Consider the following 17324-nt stretch of genomic DNA (forward strand, 5'->3'; position numbering starts at 1 on the left):
TCGTCGGTTTTAAATATGTTGACTTGTCATATTTTTGCACGTAATCGTCAAAAAAAATTGTTTGTATTTGCCAGTTTGATTATGTTGAGATGTCATATTTATACGCAATTTTCAAAAATATGGTGATTAAATTATTTTTTATCACACGAGTAAGTACTTACTAATATGACAAGTAAGCGCAGCAAATGTGGTAAGTATGAGGAAAAAAAGTTGTCGAAACATGTTTATACGAGATCAAGTTTTGAAGATTTCATCAAAACTAAGTCGATGACGAAAACGGATCATCGATTGAATTAACGGTTTCAAAGATATTTTTTTTTTAATTTCGATCATTTAGAGTAAATCTAATGATATCATTTGATGCATGCATGATCAAGAGAGGGGGGTTTGGCCGCACCATGACAATGCTTCTTGAAGTAACCTAATTAATAAAGCAACACTATTTTTACATTAAAAGGGTGATTAGCTACGTCGTCACTGATAATTTATAGGTGCGGTGCCGCTGCATAGCGTTGTTCAAATATTATATCCAGACTAAAAAAACAGAGGGAGTACTTCTTTTTAAGTGGTAAACAGAGGGAGTACTATGAAGCGTAACAGGTTGTCCAACTGCAACGGCGAAGAACGAACGTGTCCAATTGGTCCAAGGCAGAACACTTGATCGCATCAAAGACCTGTCAACGTCACGGCGCCGGCATTTTCGGCACCTTGCCGACCGTGAACCCGCCGTCGACGACGAGGTTATGCCCGTTCACGTACCCGGCCTCGTCGGACGCCAAGTACACTGCCGCGCGGGCGACGTCCTCCGCCGCGAGCGCCGGGCCGTCCATCTCATTCATGTCCCTCTCCACGATCCGCCTGCGCTCCTCGGCGCTCGTCCCGGGGTAGGACTCGGCTATGTACCGCATCACCATCGGCGTCGGGATGTAGTTGGGCGAGATGGCGTTCACGCGCACCCCGGCGCGCGCCATCTCCCCGGCCACGGCGCGCACGAGGCCCACCACCGCAGCCTTCGACATGCTGTACGCCGGGAACGCCACGCCTCCCAGCACCGCCGCGGTGCTGGCCGTGCAGATGATGCTCCCACGGCGGTTGGGGACCATGACGCGCGCGGCGTGCTTGACGCCGGCGAGCACGGCCCGCGCGTTGACGGCCATGACGCGGTCGAAGTCGGCGAGGTCCAGGGAGCCGAGGGGGACGGGCGTTAGGGTGCCGCTGATGCCGGCGTTGTTGAACATGACGTCGAGGCGGCCATGCCGCGCCACGGCGAGGTCGACGGCCGCGGCGACCTGCGCCTCGTCGGTCACGTCGCAGCGCGTGTAGCATGCGGAATCATGGCCGAGCTCGGAGGCGACGGCGTGGCCGAGGTCGTCCTGGACGTCGGCGAGGACGACCTTGGCGCCGTTCCTGACGAACTCCGCGGCCGTCGCCTTGCCGATGCCGCTCGCGCCGCCGGTGATCACGGCCACCTTCCCGGCCAACCTACAAATGAATCAAACCCACAAACACCTTTGGGACGACCTTCCATGATCTGTTCGTAAGCGAGAACATAAGCTAAGATCACCAGATGACCAGCACCTCTGCGAGGTGGAAGCCGCGGAGAAGTGGCTCGCGAAGGCAGACACGGGTCGGCTATTCTTCGCCAAGACGACGGCATGCTTCACTGCTCCGAACATCCTGCCCCGTCTGGTGCCGCGTGACCGAGCTAGATTTGACTAGACCAGATGCTTATGACCATGGATAATCGAAAGAGCGCGCGCTGGTGATCGATGAGATATGTAGCAGAGCAGCCTGGAGCTCGATCGGCTATGTCTAGAAAAGGACGTCGTTTTCCTGGCATCATATTTTTTTGGCGGGGAATTCAACTTCATGCCATTTGTTTATCTTCTCGCATGGTGCATGCGGACACCCAGCAGCATAGGTATGAATGTGGGAGGCATAAAGTCAGACCTGTTTGTGATGATTGTTCCACCGTTCAGTGGGGTGCTGTTTTGGACGCTACCATCTCCAAGCCACCCGCAAATTTCCTAATGTATCCGTCCATGGACACGGATTCGAAAGACTGTCATTCAACTCTGGTTGTATACATTTTAATTGATAAGAGTTTGAACATAATGGATAAGATTCATTCAACCATGGTTGGATTTCATATAAACATAATGAATTTCATGTAAAAGGATGAAAACGTTTACATATTGAATATATTTAAACTAAAAAAACAGCCGCACTCGAACGATACACATACACTCCACCGCTCATTGGAATGTAATCGCCAACTGATGCTTCGGCCAGAGGGGAAGGGGGTTCCTCCACTTCCGTGGAGCCCAGACAAGGGCCGTCGTTGGTTTAAGATAAAGAACTGGGCAGGTCAGTACAAGCTGGGGACGCGTCGGCGATGGCCTACATGTGAGACAAGTTGTGGTGGCCTCCCGTGTTCTACTTTCCCTCGATGTTAACGACGAACGTGCACGCGCCGGCCACTGACTCGTTGATCTATATGCAGATGGCTTCTTTCTCTACCAGCAGGGCGTCAACGGCTGCGACAATGCTCGTGTCGCCGTGCTCCCAGCGGTACCGGCCTGCAGCAACTAGCTACTCCTTCGCGAGCTGGCTTCGAGCGGTGAGTTGTTGAACCATGCACCGGCTTGGGACGACACCTTGCTTCGTCGGGTCAAGCGCGGGAGGTGCAGCAGCGAGCTGCCTCGCTTGCATCCGATGGGCTCGATGGGCCATCCAGATGGCTTTTACTCTAGAGAACTGCTCGTCCTGCTTGTCAGATTGCATCGAACGGGTGGAGAAGGAGGAGATGGAGAGCAGAGTTGGTGGTGCGATTCTTGCGAGGTGTTTGACCTCGTTTAAATGAAAGATGTACAAGAGGAGTTTGCCCGACGTTGCGTTTAATGCCGGCCTGTTCATGAACAAATGTGTGGTCGGGGTAGGTTCCTCGGCTTCCACACGGGTTTAGTGGATGCATTTGAATGCGGCGAGGAGGCATGTGCAACTGGGCATGCAGTGGGCAACGCCCTCGACCGGTGCGGTGCTTCAATGGTGAAGGCAGTATGAGGTTGCCTCCGTTCCAAGTTTTCGTCCCAAGTTTCGGTTTGTTTTACAGGGATATGAATGCGGTCAGCTGGCGCTGGATGGGAAGGCGCGCGCGCGAGTGAGGAATGGTTTCGGTGGGTCAGAATTGTCAAAAGCGGGGCGTGGTCACGTGTGCGAACTATAAAACTGTGTTGAATGACTTTTAAAGTCCGAACAAACGTGATCATAACACATAGAGAGATTTGCGGGTCGACTTTACAGATGCCCTTACACAATATCATGTGACCCGGATCAGCTAGCTGATTATGGTCTCATTAAAATGATACTATGTATTATCGCTAAAGGTATCGAACTATCGTTAGTTGCTGAACATTTTTCTATTGTCTAGGACTATATAGAGCGATATAGCCTGATCCCGGTTTATGTTTATTTAACACAATACAATCACATATGCTCGCATATACAAACACAGAGTCATACTTATGAATGCATGAATGCACACAAAATTTCATAGTGGTTTGGCACGTGGTTGTGCAGCTATACGATCCGTGTCCAATTTTTAGACTTGAGAAGTGATGAACATGGGCTTTTCTTTATTTATTAAGAATCAAGTTTGATGTGTGATGAAGCCATTCATCAAGAAAAATCTTGTACTTATTAAAGAAATCCCGAAAATCATGTTTATCTTGGTGTTTATATTAAAATAATTGTATGCATTTTTAATTGGTGCAGAGATCAGGAAGTAGAAATCTCTTCAATGTTTTAAAATAATGTGTTAAGTTAGGACAACAACTCTGGTGGGCTGGTTCTACTATTCCTACATTTCATATTTACTATACATATTAGGTTTCAGGGACAAGTCTTTGACAATAATTACACCATTACCAATCTGTGATTTTAAAGACACAATGTCGCAAGCATAAATATGTTCTTTACAATATGAATCTAATGATATCCATTCTACATCACATAAAATATACACGTAGACTAATTATTGGTCATACAGTTCTCTTTAGCAGAACATATTCTTTCAAGTATTTTAAGATGGATTGACTACTGAAAGCCAAAGAAACTGTGGAGGGGAATGCAAGGAAGACGGACCCGAGACCGTATTTGCCGCCTAAAGCGCCAAATAAAGGGTTACTTATAACTGGAGCCCCTTCGCTCACCTCAGTCCTAATGGGTCGGCACATATAAGAGTCGTTGTTGTGAGTGTGAAAACCAGCTGACCTCAAGGTAGGGGGTCCCGAGCTGTGGATCTTGGATGCATGGTAACACGAATTGGAAGAAGATGTCTATCTAGGTTTTTCAAAAACCTAGGATAAAACACGTGTTTTGGTTTTCTTGTTGTTACTCGGTTTTTACATTTTCATTTTCCTTTTTTTTACATTTTATTTCTTAAAATGCGTGAATTTTTTCCAAATTTGTCAACTTTTCTCACGTTCGTGAACCTTTTTTAAATTCATGTATTTTTTCAAGATTGTTGATTTTTCCCCCTCAAAATTGTGAATTTATTATGAAATTTGGTAGAAAATATCAAATTCATGAACTTTTTTCAAACTCAAGGGAACTTTTGAAATTGCAAACCTTTTTCAAAGCATGATATTATTTTTGATTTTGTTAACTTTTTCAAATTTCTGAACATTTTTCTAATTCATGAACCTTTTTTAAGTCGTGAATTTTGTCATCTGCATGAATAAATTCTAATATATTGATATTTTTTTAAAACCCGTCATTTATATCAACATCCAGGATCATTTTATAATTCATGAACATTTTCAAAATTTGAAATTCTTCATATTCATGAACTATTTTGTAAATCTATGAACCTTTTCAAATCCATGATTTTTTATTTTGTGTTTTCTATTTGTTTAAAAAAAATAGGATTTGTGTTTTATGTCCAAAGGTTGACCGGTCAGCCATCAAAACCTGCGAGGCTGCGACTCGAGTGATTTGGTGGCGTTGCCTTTGTTAAGCCTAGCCCAGCTGAGTGAGGCGGGAGAGCAGGATTGTTTACTGGCGCTTAAGGATTGGACGAGTAGCCATAAGAAGATCAACTATATCCTATGTGCCGCTTCTAGCGTCAAATAGAGGACAATCTGTACAGGGGTCACACCCCGCTGATTTTTTCTTCAGCACCCATTTTTGGAATCATCTACAAGCTTCCCTCCAAAGCTGATTTTCTTTGGGTTTTTTGTCCTTTTCGGCTTTGTCGGGTTTTTTCTCCTTTTTTTCTTTTGTTATTTAAATTTCATGAATTTTTGTAAGTTAGCGACCTTTATCGAAAATCATGAACAATTTCAAATGCATAGTTTTTTTTGTCAAATTCATAAAAAAACAAATTCGCGTACCTTTTGCAAATCTATGAACTATTTCCAAAATTTTGATTTTTTTTATAATTTATGATCTTTCTTCAAATTCACTAAAAATATTGGTTAAGGTTTTCACATTCATGATCTATTTTCAAATTTATGAACTTTTTTCATAATTTGTGCACTTTTTTCAAATTCCCAAACTTTTCTAATTTATGAAATTATTCAAATTTGTGATTTTTTTAATTTTATATGAACTATTTTGAAATCTGTGATTTTTTTCGGTTCTTGTGAAAGCCAACACTGAATGGTCAAACTGGCGGTCTAAGTTTTGCAATCCATTGTCTAAGCGATTGGTACACCGTGCTGATGCCTCGGGTCGCCTTCAATCGACCATTGCGGCTTGGCACCGACCAACCGACCACAGCAAGAGACAACGATTATAGGAGACGGTCACATGAGGTGTGGGGGTGGAAGCGAGCGAGACCGACGTTGCGAGGCCTATGGCATGGCGGCATTGTTACTTTGAAGCTGCTCATAGTGGGGAGTAACATATAGTATGATACTATTGTATGATACTATCTTCATAGTGCATAGTATCATAAATTAGTATTATAGATGGTCTCATTTATTGGTATGCATGACACATAGTAGCATAGCATTTAACATGATACTGTATCTACCTATGTTACTCTAACCCCCTCTCTCTTCTTTAAGTACTTGCCACATCAACATGTTTGCTAGTCCCAAGACTATGATATTAGCTATGATACCCCCACTATGGCCAGCCTGAGAAATGAGACGGGATTTGGGTGCGTCGGCCGCTTGGTTTTGTGGACTTTGGAGGGCTGTCCACGTTCCCATTTATTACTGTAAGTGGACATTCACGTACGTCGTTTAGGCTCTTCTTAGTATGTGGGCATTAGAAAAAAAACCCTTCTAAATAGGGTTTCTGTTCCCCCGACAGCGCCTTCACGACCACCGTGGAGATCACCTCCCTTGTCTATTCCTTCATCGCCGATAGTCGGGGATCCATATCCCCGACTGGAGCAGCCTCGAGGAGGGTACTTTGGGACACCCGCCCGCGGAACCGTTTCTCTTTCACGGGCAAGAGATTCGATGGATGATCCAGCATCAGGATCGAGCGGCTCAGGCTTGGCTAGTAGCAACCTAGAAGCGATGATGGAGGAGCTTGGGCTCCAAAAGGAAGATCTGAATGACGTGGTGGTTGCGGACGATGAACTTCCAGAAGAGGAAACCCGATGGATGGTAGCAGCTAGGGTTCACATCGACAGGCCCTACAGTCAGTACTGGTTCTACATGAATATGAGAGTTGCTTGGAACTTGGTGCAGGATGTTAAGATCCGTCCGCTGAGTGACAATCTATACACACTGAAATTCTCATGTCTTGGCGACTGGGAACGTGTGATGGAAGAAGGGGGTTGGCCTTCAATGGAAAGGTTGTGGTAATTGCGTTGTATGATGGTTTCATCTGCCCTTCAACTATCCCGCTAAACAAAGTTGACATGTGGATCCAGATCCACGACTTGCCAAATGGTTTCTTGCATTTTCTAAAACATTTGGCGGCTACGGTGGGAAAATTCATTTATGCAGGACCAAAATCTCAAGATTTTGAAGGCAACCTTTTCAGGGTCAGAGTGAAGATAGATGTCACCAAACCTATGAAGAATGTCGTCTCATTCGTCATTAAGAAGAAGTGGGAGATCTTTAGGATAAAGTTTGAGCACGTGCGGGATTGGCGACTGTTTGCAGTCGCTTTGGACACCTTTTCAAGGAATGTGGTGATGGGTTGCATCCCCCATCAGCGGAAGTATTCAAAAATCTTAAAGCAGAATGGTTTAGAGAGCGTGGTAGGGGGCCAGGCGCTGACAGGAACACTACAAGAAATATGTCAACTAACGATCTTCTGTCAGTGACACTCGCAGAATTGGTCGTAAATCTACGACCATTTGAGACCAATTGGTCGTAAGATGCCCGAAGGGGTCCTAATCCCAAAAACTAACGACCTTTTTCATCAGAAAGGTCGTAACTTCCTTACTGGAAAAGGTCGTAAAGCACATAGCCCTGTTTCGGTGCCTAATTTGTAGCTAATTACGACCAATATAGATGGTCATAGCTATGACTAGGTGCCACATCATCAGGTTTGCCTACGTGTCATGCCCATGTGTTATTTTTGCCTAGTTTGTGAAGCAACCTACTATTCTGTCATTCCAAAAATTCTCGAAAAATTCTCATAAATACTTTGGATCATATATTCCTCAAATATGTGAAAACCCTTCCTTCCATAGTTCAAAAATAATTCAGCAATATTCATTTTCCTATTCTGTTCAAAATAGCACTTTGTGAAGGAAGTGTTATTTCTATTTCTTTGATGACCCTCAAATTTTTTGGGCACTCTTTCCTATTCAAATCATTGCCTCATGAAAACTTTCGTAACCATTTGCCTAGTAAATCTTTCTCAATAAATTTCCAAAGTCTGTCTTCAGCTAACAACTTTGTGAAGGAAGTACTAGATAGGAATATCGTGATGAGTTGAATTTTTCCACATCTTCTATGTGCCCAAGTTATCACCCTCCGCCAAATTTCAGCTCAATCCAATCATCTATGTGAGCCCAGTTTCAATTACCATTTTTGTCCAGATTGACATATTGTGAAGGAAGTGTCACTTTGGCATGTACAAATGGTATAATTTTTTTACACTGCCTTCATATGCCCTAATTAACATCATACACCAAATTTCAGCTCAATCCATTGATTAATTTGATCCGAGCTTCAACATCCATATTTCTGCACGGTGTGGTACTTTGCAAAGCAAGTGTCACATAGGTTCATGCATTTGAGCTAAAATTTTGGCAAGAGAGTCTCCTTAGTAGATGATCATCCTCAGCCAAAATTTAGGCCCATTGTCTATGTGCATTACCCGCACCGCTAATCAAACACTTAGCTGCTAATTCATGTTTGAGCTTAGTTCGGTCTCCTCGTGAGATTCTTCTATTGTATTCTTCTTCCTCACACCTACCGAGGGAGTGTCTAACCCACCAGACATGCCTATTCCACCCAGAATGCGTGGCAACGCAACGGTAACGCGGTGACCACGCGGCTCGCATGCAAGTTCACACGCTCTGGAGTTGGGGCCCTCGACCACCATCCAAACCTCGGCGACAAGCCACCACACCATGTAATTATTATTAAATAGATACTTATGTACCTATAAATGATTTTTGGGAAAAATAAAGAGAAAATTATAATGCAGCTGCAGTTCAAATTTGACCCGCTTCCTACTAAATCGACGACAATTTGTCTTTTTCACTAGAGGTGGATAAAAACTTTTAACACCTAGGGATGGGCATATTAACCGAGAACCGATGTACCGAACCAAAAGGACCAAGACCGAGACCGAATGAACCGAATCCAAAAATTATGTGTCCTATTTCGGTCCTTGAATCTGCAGAACCGAAATTTATTTGGAAAATTCGGATTTTACATTTAATTAACCGAAAAGGCTTAAAAACTGAAAATAAATAACACGCCATCCTCCTCCCTGTATTTTCTGTCCTCGCTAGTCGCTTTCCTAGCCGAACTGGCTCAGGAGGCCGAGGTATCTCAGTTTTCGTCACGTTTGTTAAGGCCCAAGATTGATCTAGCAGTCGGCCCATACAGTTTTTCACGTCCATATGTGCTTTTGGTTTAGTACCACCTCGAATCGCTGTTGAGTAAGGAAGCGTATGCAGGCTTATAAAGGTAGCAGCTTGCCATCCATTTCATTTGCACGAGCGGCATAGTCATGCTAAAAAGGAAAATTACTATGCACTATGTGTGAAATTGAGCTTGGTTCGGTCAAAACCGATGACCGAACCGAATTATTGGTTCCAAAAAATATCGGTTATGCAATTTTTAAGGGACTGATCGGTCTACAGTTTAAAGAAACCGAAATATTTTAATACCTGAAAAACCGAACCGATTGGCTCGGTTAAACCGAATGCCGAGGCCTATTAACACCCAACTATTTTGTCAATTGTACATTAAATATGGCCTAATATTTTATAAAAATGATTTGGTACAATTTTGAAAGAAATATATGGTAGGTCCTTCACAAAAAAACTCATTTCGGACACTTAAAAAATGGAAAATAAAATTTTCATACAAGGAAAATGAAAACTTCCTTAATCGACATTGTTTGCCATTCCAATATGCACCCTTGTGCATAATATTAGATCGTTTCAACAAACTATGTCATGAATGTAGCCATAAGATTGATCGTTTGGCTTAAAAGCCATGAATCTTCACACACGATACCCCATTTCTGAGAACACTTTTTTAAAATAATCACCGTATTACAAGTTTATTATTTTTCCTGGTAACTTGGTCACATATTATGACACAACGCGAAGGTTTTGCATTTTTTGATGTTTTTAATTTGTTATGCCCGTTTCAAAATGCGGTCGAAATGACGGACATGACCGTTCATAGCTAGGGGTTGAATCTTGCCAATATTTTGTTGGATCTCTGATTAAATAGATACTTCTTTACCTAAAAATGATTTTAGGAAAAAATCATGAGAAAACTATGAGGCACCTCTAGTTCAAATTTGACCCGCTTCCTAGTGAATCGGAGACAATTTGTCTTTTTCACTAGAGGTGGATAAAAACTTTTAACACTAAACCATTTTTTCAATTGTACATTAAATATGGCCTAATATTTTATAAAAATGATTTGGTACAATTTTGAAACAAATATATGGTAGGTCCTTCACAAAAAAACTCATTTCGGGCACTTGAAAAATGGAAAATCAATTTTTCATACAAGAAAAATGAAAACTTTCTTAATCAACATTGTTTGCCATTCCAATATGCACCCTTGTGCATAATATTAGATTGTTTCAACAAACTATGCCATGAATGTGGCCATAAGATTGATCATTTGGCTCGAAAGCCATGAATCTTCACACACGATAGCCCATTTCTGAGAACACTTTTTTTTAAAATAATCACCGTATTACAAGTTTATTACTTTTCCTGGTAACTTGGTCACATATTATGACACAACGCGAAGGTTTTGCAATTTTTTTATTTTTTTTAATTTGTTATGCCCGTTTCAAAATGCGGTCGAAACGGCGGGCATGACCGTTCATAGCTAGGGGTTGAATCTTGCCAAAATTTTGTTGGATCTATGATTAAATAGATACTTTTTTACCTAAAAATGATTTTAGGAAAAAAATCATGAGGAAACTATGAGGCACCTCTAGTTCAAATTTGACCCGCTTCCTGCTGAATCGGCGACAATTTGTCTTTTTCACTAGAGGTGGATAAAAGCTTTTAACACCCAACCATTTTGTCAATCGTACATTAAATATGGCCTAGTATTTTAGAAAAATGATTTGGTACAATTTTGAAACAAATATATGGTAGGTCCTTCACAAAAAAACTCAATTTAGGCACTCAAAAAATGGAAAATGATTTTTTTGTGCAAAGAAAATGAAAACTCCCTTTGGAAACATTGTTTGTCATTCCAACATGCACGCTCCTGCAAAATATTAGATGGCAAGAGAGTCTCCTTAGTCTGCCGCTGCTGCAAATTATCAATGGTGGGATGTAACTGCAAGTAGCACACCGACGACGAAGATGCTGGATGGCATAACTGCAAAAGAACGTCACCCGTGTCTCGTCACTAGCCGTATTGGATGTAGATGAAGGGAAGGGAAGGAAGATGCATTGCACCCTTGTGATCAAATGGCTACACGTGTCTGAATCAAATGGTTGGTTTGGAGGTTTATCTTTAAAAAAGAACAACCGAATGATGTCTAGCAGCCGTCATAAATGTGATCTGGTATTTTGAAAGTGATGTAGTTAATTTTTTGCAAGAAATATTTGGTAGGTTATTTGAAAAAAATTCAAAGATGTGGGTCCAATTTTTAGATACATGATTATCACACGATCTCAGGGGTATAAGAAGAGCCAGCCAACCAATGAGACGCGAGGAACTGCATCCACGCGGATCACCCCAACAAACGCGATCTAGGCCATCCATCACATGCCCATCCAACGACGGAGCATCTCCCGAGAAACCAAACCCTATCTACAGCCCACGTCCCACGCACCCACGCACCCACATCCCTCTCCATCGTCCCACTCGCCGCCACCTCCACGCGAAAAAACAGATCACCACCCTCCCCATCCCCTCGAGCTCTAGATCTCGACACCATGGTGACCCTCCCCATCGCCCCTCCCCGTCGCGGCGCCTCCCCGGCCGCGGCACCACCTCGCGCCCCTCCACGGCCCCCGCCGTGTCTCCCCGCTGCTCTCCATCTCCGCGCTCTCCGTCGCCACCGCGGCCGGACGCTCTACCTCACCACCGACAACATCGAGAAGACCCTAGAGAGGTCCAGGGTGTCCGCGGCGCGTGTGGCGGAGCAGATGCGGCACACGTGCTCCACCTGCCGGCCGCCGTACCTGTCTTCGCCCACTACAAGGCAGCATATTACACCATCCTCGCCTCTGTCCTCTTCATCGCCGTTCCGGTGGAGCTGGCCACCGCTTTCTACCTGCCGTGTTGCAGCGATGGGCTTCGCCTCCTCGGCTTCGCGAGGGGCCTCCTGCCCTGTGCTTACATGCTGCTCCTCGTCGTCATCTCCGTGGGTGGGTTCGTCCCCTTTAAGCTCCAATCTTACCTATTGCAGCTGTAGGGTTAGTCGATTGGTTTGGCCGATGGCAGTTCATTTACATTATATCAAAATTCGTTGGTGTTGTTAGTGGTTATCTACTTAGTTATTTTTGGATACGTCTTCAGTACATAGGTTATGTTTCTTGATACTCCAGAGGATATGTTGAATGTGACTGTGTCTCGGTGCTCTCCTCGATCTGCAAACAAGTCAATAGATTCTTGTCATGTTGTTTGTCTATGTGTTCCATGTATGCACTCTTTTTCATTGCCCACGAGGATATGTTCGTCAAGATTGTGTAGCTGTTTCATGTCTGGCTCTGCTTGGATTGAGTGTAATTTTGTGTGAATTGAGCTAAGTATTGTGTAGCCTCCCGCCCTTTGCTTATGTGCTGCTTCTCGTCGTCATCTCCTTGGGTGGGTTCGTCCCTTTAAGTTATGATCTTACCTACTGTTAGTCGATTGGTCTGGCTGATCAGCCCTTCATTTGTATTTTGTTAAAATTCGTTGGTGCTGTCAGTGGTTATCTGCTTAGTTATTTCTGGGTACATGCATGCCACTAGATAGCTTCTGTTTCTTGGTAGTCCAGAATTGGAAGATATGTTCCACGTTTTAGAAATTTCTAACAATTATCGATCCGTAGCTCCGGGTGAATTACTCTGCTTGGTTCTATGCGTGGTTTTGCTTATATGTCCCACCACTCTTATAACCATGGGTAAATTAGATGTAAGAAAGTTAACTGGATATAGCAGGAACCCTACCCCTGACGCGACGATTCCCCAACTAGGCGGTAGACTGTGCCTCACCCACCCGTTCTACACGCAACTTCAAGGTGGAGATCCATGGGAGCGTCCTAAGGTGCGCGTCCACGGAGCAGAATCTCACCATTTCAGGAACCAAGGGCGCAAAGATTGTCATCACTAGTATGCTACTGCTAGCAGTCCCCGGCAACGACACTAGAAGAATGTTGTTGACGTGTTCCTGACTTGAAGCCTCCGCGGCAACAGAGCCAGAACTGCTCCCAGTTGCTCGACAATTAGCAATTGTCTTGCAATGGCCCACCAGCGCGTGGGTTCGCAGCAGTTTTTGACGGTAGAGTATTCAACCCAAATTTGTTGGTTCGCCAGACGGGAAGTGAAAGGATACTCTCAAGTATTAGCAGCTAAATGTGTCGGATTCAACCGCACCTCAAAGATTAGTATCTGCAAACAAAGTATCAGTAGCAAAGTAGTATGATAGCAACGGTGCCAGAAACGATCTGTTGACGGCAGACTATTCCTAACTATTGTATCAATGGCGCCAGTAAGTTGCCCGTGGACGGGAAATAGTCTTTTCCCGGCAACGGCGAGCGAAAAAGTATTGTAGCGGGTAGCAGCAGCGTAACGAGTAACAACAGTGGCAAGGAACACCAATAGTGACAGTAGCAGCAAGTAGCAACAGTAGTAACAGTAGCAGAGCAAAACAAGTAACAGCAGCAGAGCGAAACAAGTAACAACAGCAGTGGGACAAACTCGTAGGCAATGGGTCGGTGATTCGTTTGGATGACATTCATCATGCAATAGTTATAACACGGAGAGATATGTGGCTAACTCCCGTTCGTCAATGTGATGTAGGCATGCATTCCGTGTGTAGTCATACGTGATTAGGGAAAAGAACTTGCATGACATCTATTGTCCATCCCTCCCGTGGTAGCGGGGTCCAAAAGGATACTACGGGATATTAAGGTTCTCCTTTTAATAAAGAACCGGAACAACGCATTAGCACTTGGTGAACACATGAACTCCTCAAACTATGGTCATCATCGGGAATTGTTCCGGTTATTGTCACTCCGGGGTTGCCGGGTTATAACACATAGTAGGTAACTACAACTTGCAAGATCGGATCTAAAACACACATATATTGGTGACAACATAATAATTTCAGATCTGAAATCATGGCACTGGGCCCTAGTGACAAGCATTAAGCATGGCAAAGTAGTAGCAACATCAATCTCAGAACATAGTGGATACTAGGGACCAATCCCCATCAAAACTAACTCGATTACATGATAGATCTCATCCTACTCATCACCGCCCAGCGAGCCTACGAATAGATTACTCATGAACGATGAAGAGCTTCATGGAATTGGAGAGGGAAGAAGGTTGATGATGACAATGGTGACGATTTCCCCTCTCCGGAGCCCAAAACGGACTCCAGATCTGCCCTCCAGATGAAGAACAGGATGTGGCGGCGCCTCCGTATCGCAAACGCGATGAAATCTTCTCTCATGATTTTTTTCTGGACGAAAGTGAATTTATAGAGATGGAGTTGGGGGCGGCAGACCCACGTGGGCCCCACAAGCTTGGTTGCCGCGGCCAGGGGAGGGGCCGCGGCAACAGGGCTTGTGGCCCACTGGCCCATCCCCTCCGGTGGATCTTTGCGCAGGTATTTTTCATATTTTCCAGAAATATTCTCCGTAAATTTTCAGGACGTCCCGAGAACTTTCATTTCTGCACAAAAACAACACCATGGCAGTTCTGCTGAAAACAACGCCAATCTGCTGTAAAGTTTTAACTCCCCCACCACCAATAAATCACACTCCACGGCTAGCCGAATCCTCGGGTACCGTCCATACTAACATCAATCCAGGGGGAGTCTTGTTTTACAGTTATGTTTTTGATCTAAGAGTGGAACTGGGCATTCCAATTACCGGCCCCTTTCTCGTGAATGACAGTGAATAAACACATGTCGAGGATAACACGCCTAACATGTAAGATACCAATAGCCCCCTGTCACCACATGAGCGGTTCGGGCATGCAAAACAGATTATTTCTTGAAGGTTTAGAGAATGGCACCTGCAAATTTACTTGGAACGGCAGGTAAATACCGCAAATAGGTAGGTATGGTGGACTCTCATGGAAAAACTTTTGGGTTTATGGAAGTGGATGTACAAGCAGTTATCCGCTTAGTACAAGTGAAGGCTAGCGAAAGACTGGGAAGCGACCAACTAGAGAATGACAACAGTCATCAAGATGTAATGAGTTTGACTAACATGGAGTGCAAGCATGAACAAGATATATATCACCATGAACACGAACATCATAGAGGCTATGTTGATTTTGTTTCAACTACATGCATGAACATGCGACAAGTCAAGCCACTTGAATCATTCAAAGGAGAATACCATCCTATCATACTACATCATAGTCATCTCAAAATCTATGTTAGCATTCAAGACAAACCATTACAGGCTCCTAGCTAAATAAGCATGGCATCAGAAACTATGATCTCTAAGTTGTCATTGCAAACATGGTTCTCTCACAACAAAGCTGAATCTGGGACGACAAGCTAGTCATATTTACAAAAACAAAATAGATAGAGTTCATACCAGCTTTTCCAGTCTCAGCCACTTCACCGTATATCATCATTATTGCCTTTCACTTGCACGATCGAACGATGTGAACAATAATAAGAGTGCTCGTGCATTGGACTAAGCTGTATCTGCAGGCAAACACAAAGGAGAAGACAAAGTAATATGGCTCTTTGAAAGCTAAACAGGTATGCATGCGAGAGCCACTAAACATTGTAACCAATATCTTCTACCTTGACCCAAAGAAAAAGAAAACTATTTACACGGGAAAGCTCCCAACAAGAAAAAATAAGAAAGGAAAATCTTTTTGGGTTTTCTCAAAAGGACACAAAACAAGAAAACAAGAAAACGAAAATAAACTAGCAGGGATAATACAGTGGCAAAGTGTGAACACCGACGAACAAAGTGAAAGCATAAGCATGAATGTAAGGTCGGTGAGAACACGTACTCCCCCAAGCTTAGGATTTTGGCCTAGCTTGGTATACTCCCAAGGACGGTCCTAGAGAAATCCAAAATCATAATCGGGGTTATACGGGAGCGCTGCAGCCACTGCCTGAATAGCTGCCTCACGAAGATGAGCAGCCGTCGCCTCCCTCTCATACTCCTCTGCCTCTCCTATGGTTATGTAGTATCTCCGCTTTACCTGAAAGTCAAAGAAAGAAGGAGCAGGAAGGGTAATATGGAAGACACGCTGACGGTTAAATATCAATCGGTATAGGAGGGATTCATTATCCCTCTCAAGGAACTGGTAGCGTGTCATAGCAACGCGGTCAAGGAAAGCTGTATGGAGCGGGGGATCTCCTGCGTGGATGGGTACTCCAAGAAAATTTGCTATGCGAGTGGCATATATGCCGCCAAAGAAATCCCCCTCAATAGCATTCTTATTCAGCCTCCTTGCTATAATAGCTCCCATGTTGAAGCTTTTGTCACCCGTAACTACACTGATAAGGATACTAAGGTCGGATGCGCATAGGTGACAATGTTCAACCTTACCGTTAATGCATCTACCTATGAAGAGGGCAATGTAGTGCAAGGCAGTGAAATGAATGCTTCCTATGGTAGCTTGCGTGATGTCTCTAGTTTCTCCAACAGATATACTAGAGAAAAAAAAAATCTCTAACCGAAGATTTAGCAGGATCTTTAAGATTACCCCCATCGGGTATTTTGTAAATTCTGTTAAAATCCTCCAAATCCATGGCGTAGGATTTATCATACAAATCAAACAGTATGGATGAGTCACGGCCAACTGAAAATTTAAATCTATGCACGAAAGAGGCAGTGAGCATAGCATACTGTTCACATTTATCTGAGAGGAATTCTTCTAACCCGACATTGCGGACAAGTGTATCAAACTCATCCTTGAAGCCTGCTTCGATCATGAACTCATCAGAAGGCCATTCACATGGTTGTACCGGTGCGTCCCTTAGTTGATAAGGATCGGGCTCCTGAATAGAAAGACGGGGACCCTTCTTACTTGAGGAACCACCATGAAACTTCCTCCTGAACATAATTTCCTTTTGCTGAAATTTTGAAGTTCAAGAAAAAAGTGAATAAAGACCAACCACACCTTGTAGCAACTACTCCTACTAGTCCCTAGAGACCGTATCACACGCTAAAACTACTTGGGACCAGCTAAAATCAACATTTCAAGCTCAAGAACAGGGTCACCAAGGTAGCAAGAATTCGCGAAGGATAAAGCACTAGAGCAAAAACTAATTGGACCAATGGAGGAGTCACTTACCAAGGAGTAATTTCCCCAAAACGGTTCGGAGAATGATGCTTTGAGCAAGGAGATTGAAAATCACAGCCAAATGAGCAAGAACACAGGTTTGAGCTGTGAAACGATTTTTTCTGGAGGTAGAGGAAGAGGATGGGAGCTGGAATGAGTGGAGGGGCCCCCCGTGGGCCCCACAAGCTTGCTTGCCACGACCATGAGGGTGGGG

At 43.9% G+C, this 17324-nt stretch overlaps 1 protein-coding gene across 1 annotated transcript; it reads right to left on the bottom strand.

Annotated features, from left to right (window-relative positions):
- Positions 1-503: 503 nt before the first annotated feature.
- Positions 504-1855, bottom strand: LOC123429517 (momilactone A synthase-like). The gene is made up of 2 exons (XM_045113544.1): positions 1579-1855; positions 504-1482 (listed from the first exon to the last, which is right to left on the bottom strand). The coding sequence occupies exons 1-2, from the start codon at positions 1674-1676 to the stop codon at positions 684-686; spliced, it is 897 nt and encodes a 298-aa protein (XP_044969479.1). The 5' UTR covers positions 1677-1855; the 3' UTR covers positions 504-683.
- Between the last annotated feature and the right edge of the window lie 15469 nt (positions 1856-17324).

This window comes from Hordeum vulgare, chromosome 2H, assembly GCF_904849725.1.
Source record: "Hordeum vulgare subsp. vulgare chromosome 2H, MorexV3_pseudomolecules_assembly, whole genome shotgun sequence".
NCBI classification, from domain to species: Eukaryota; Viridiplantae; Streptophyta; class Magnoliopsida; order Poales; family Poaceae; genus Hordeum; species Hordeum vulgare.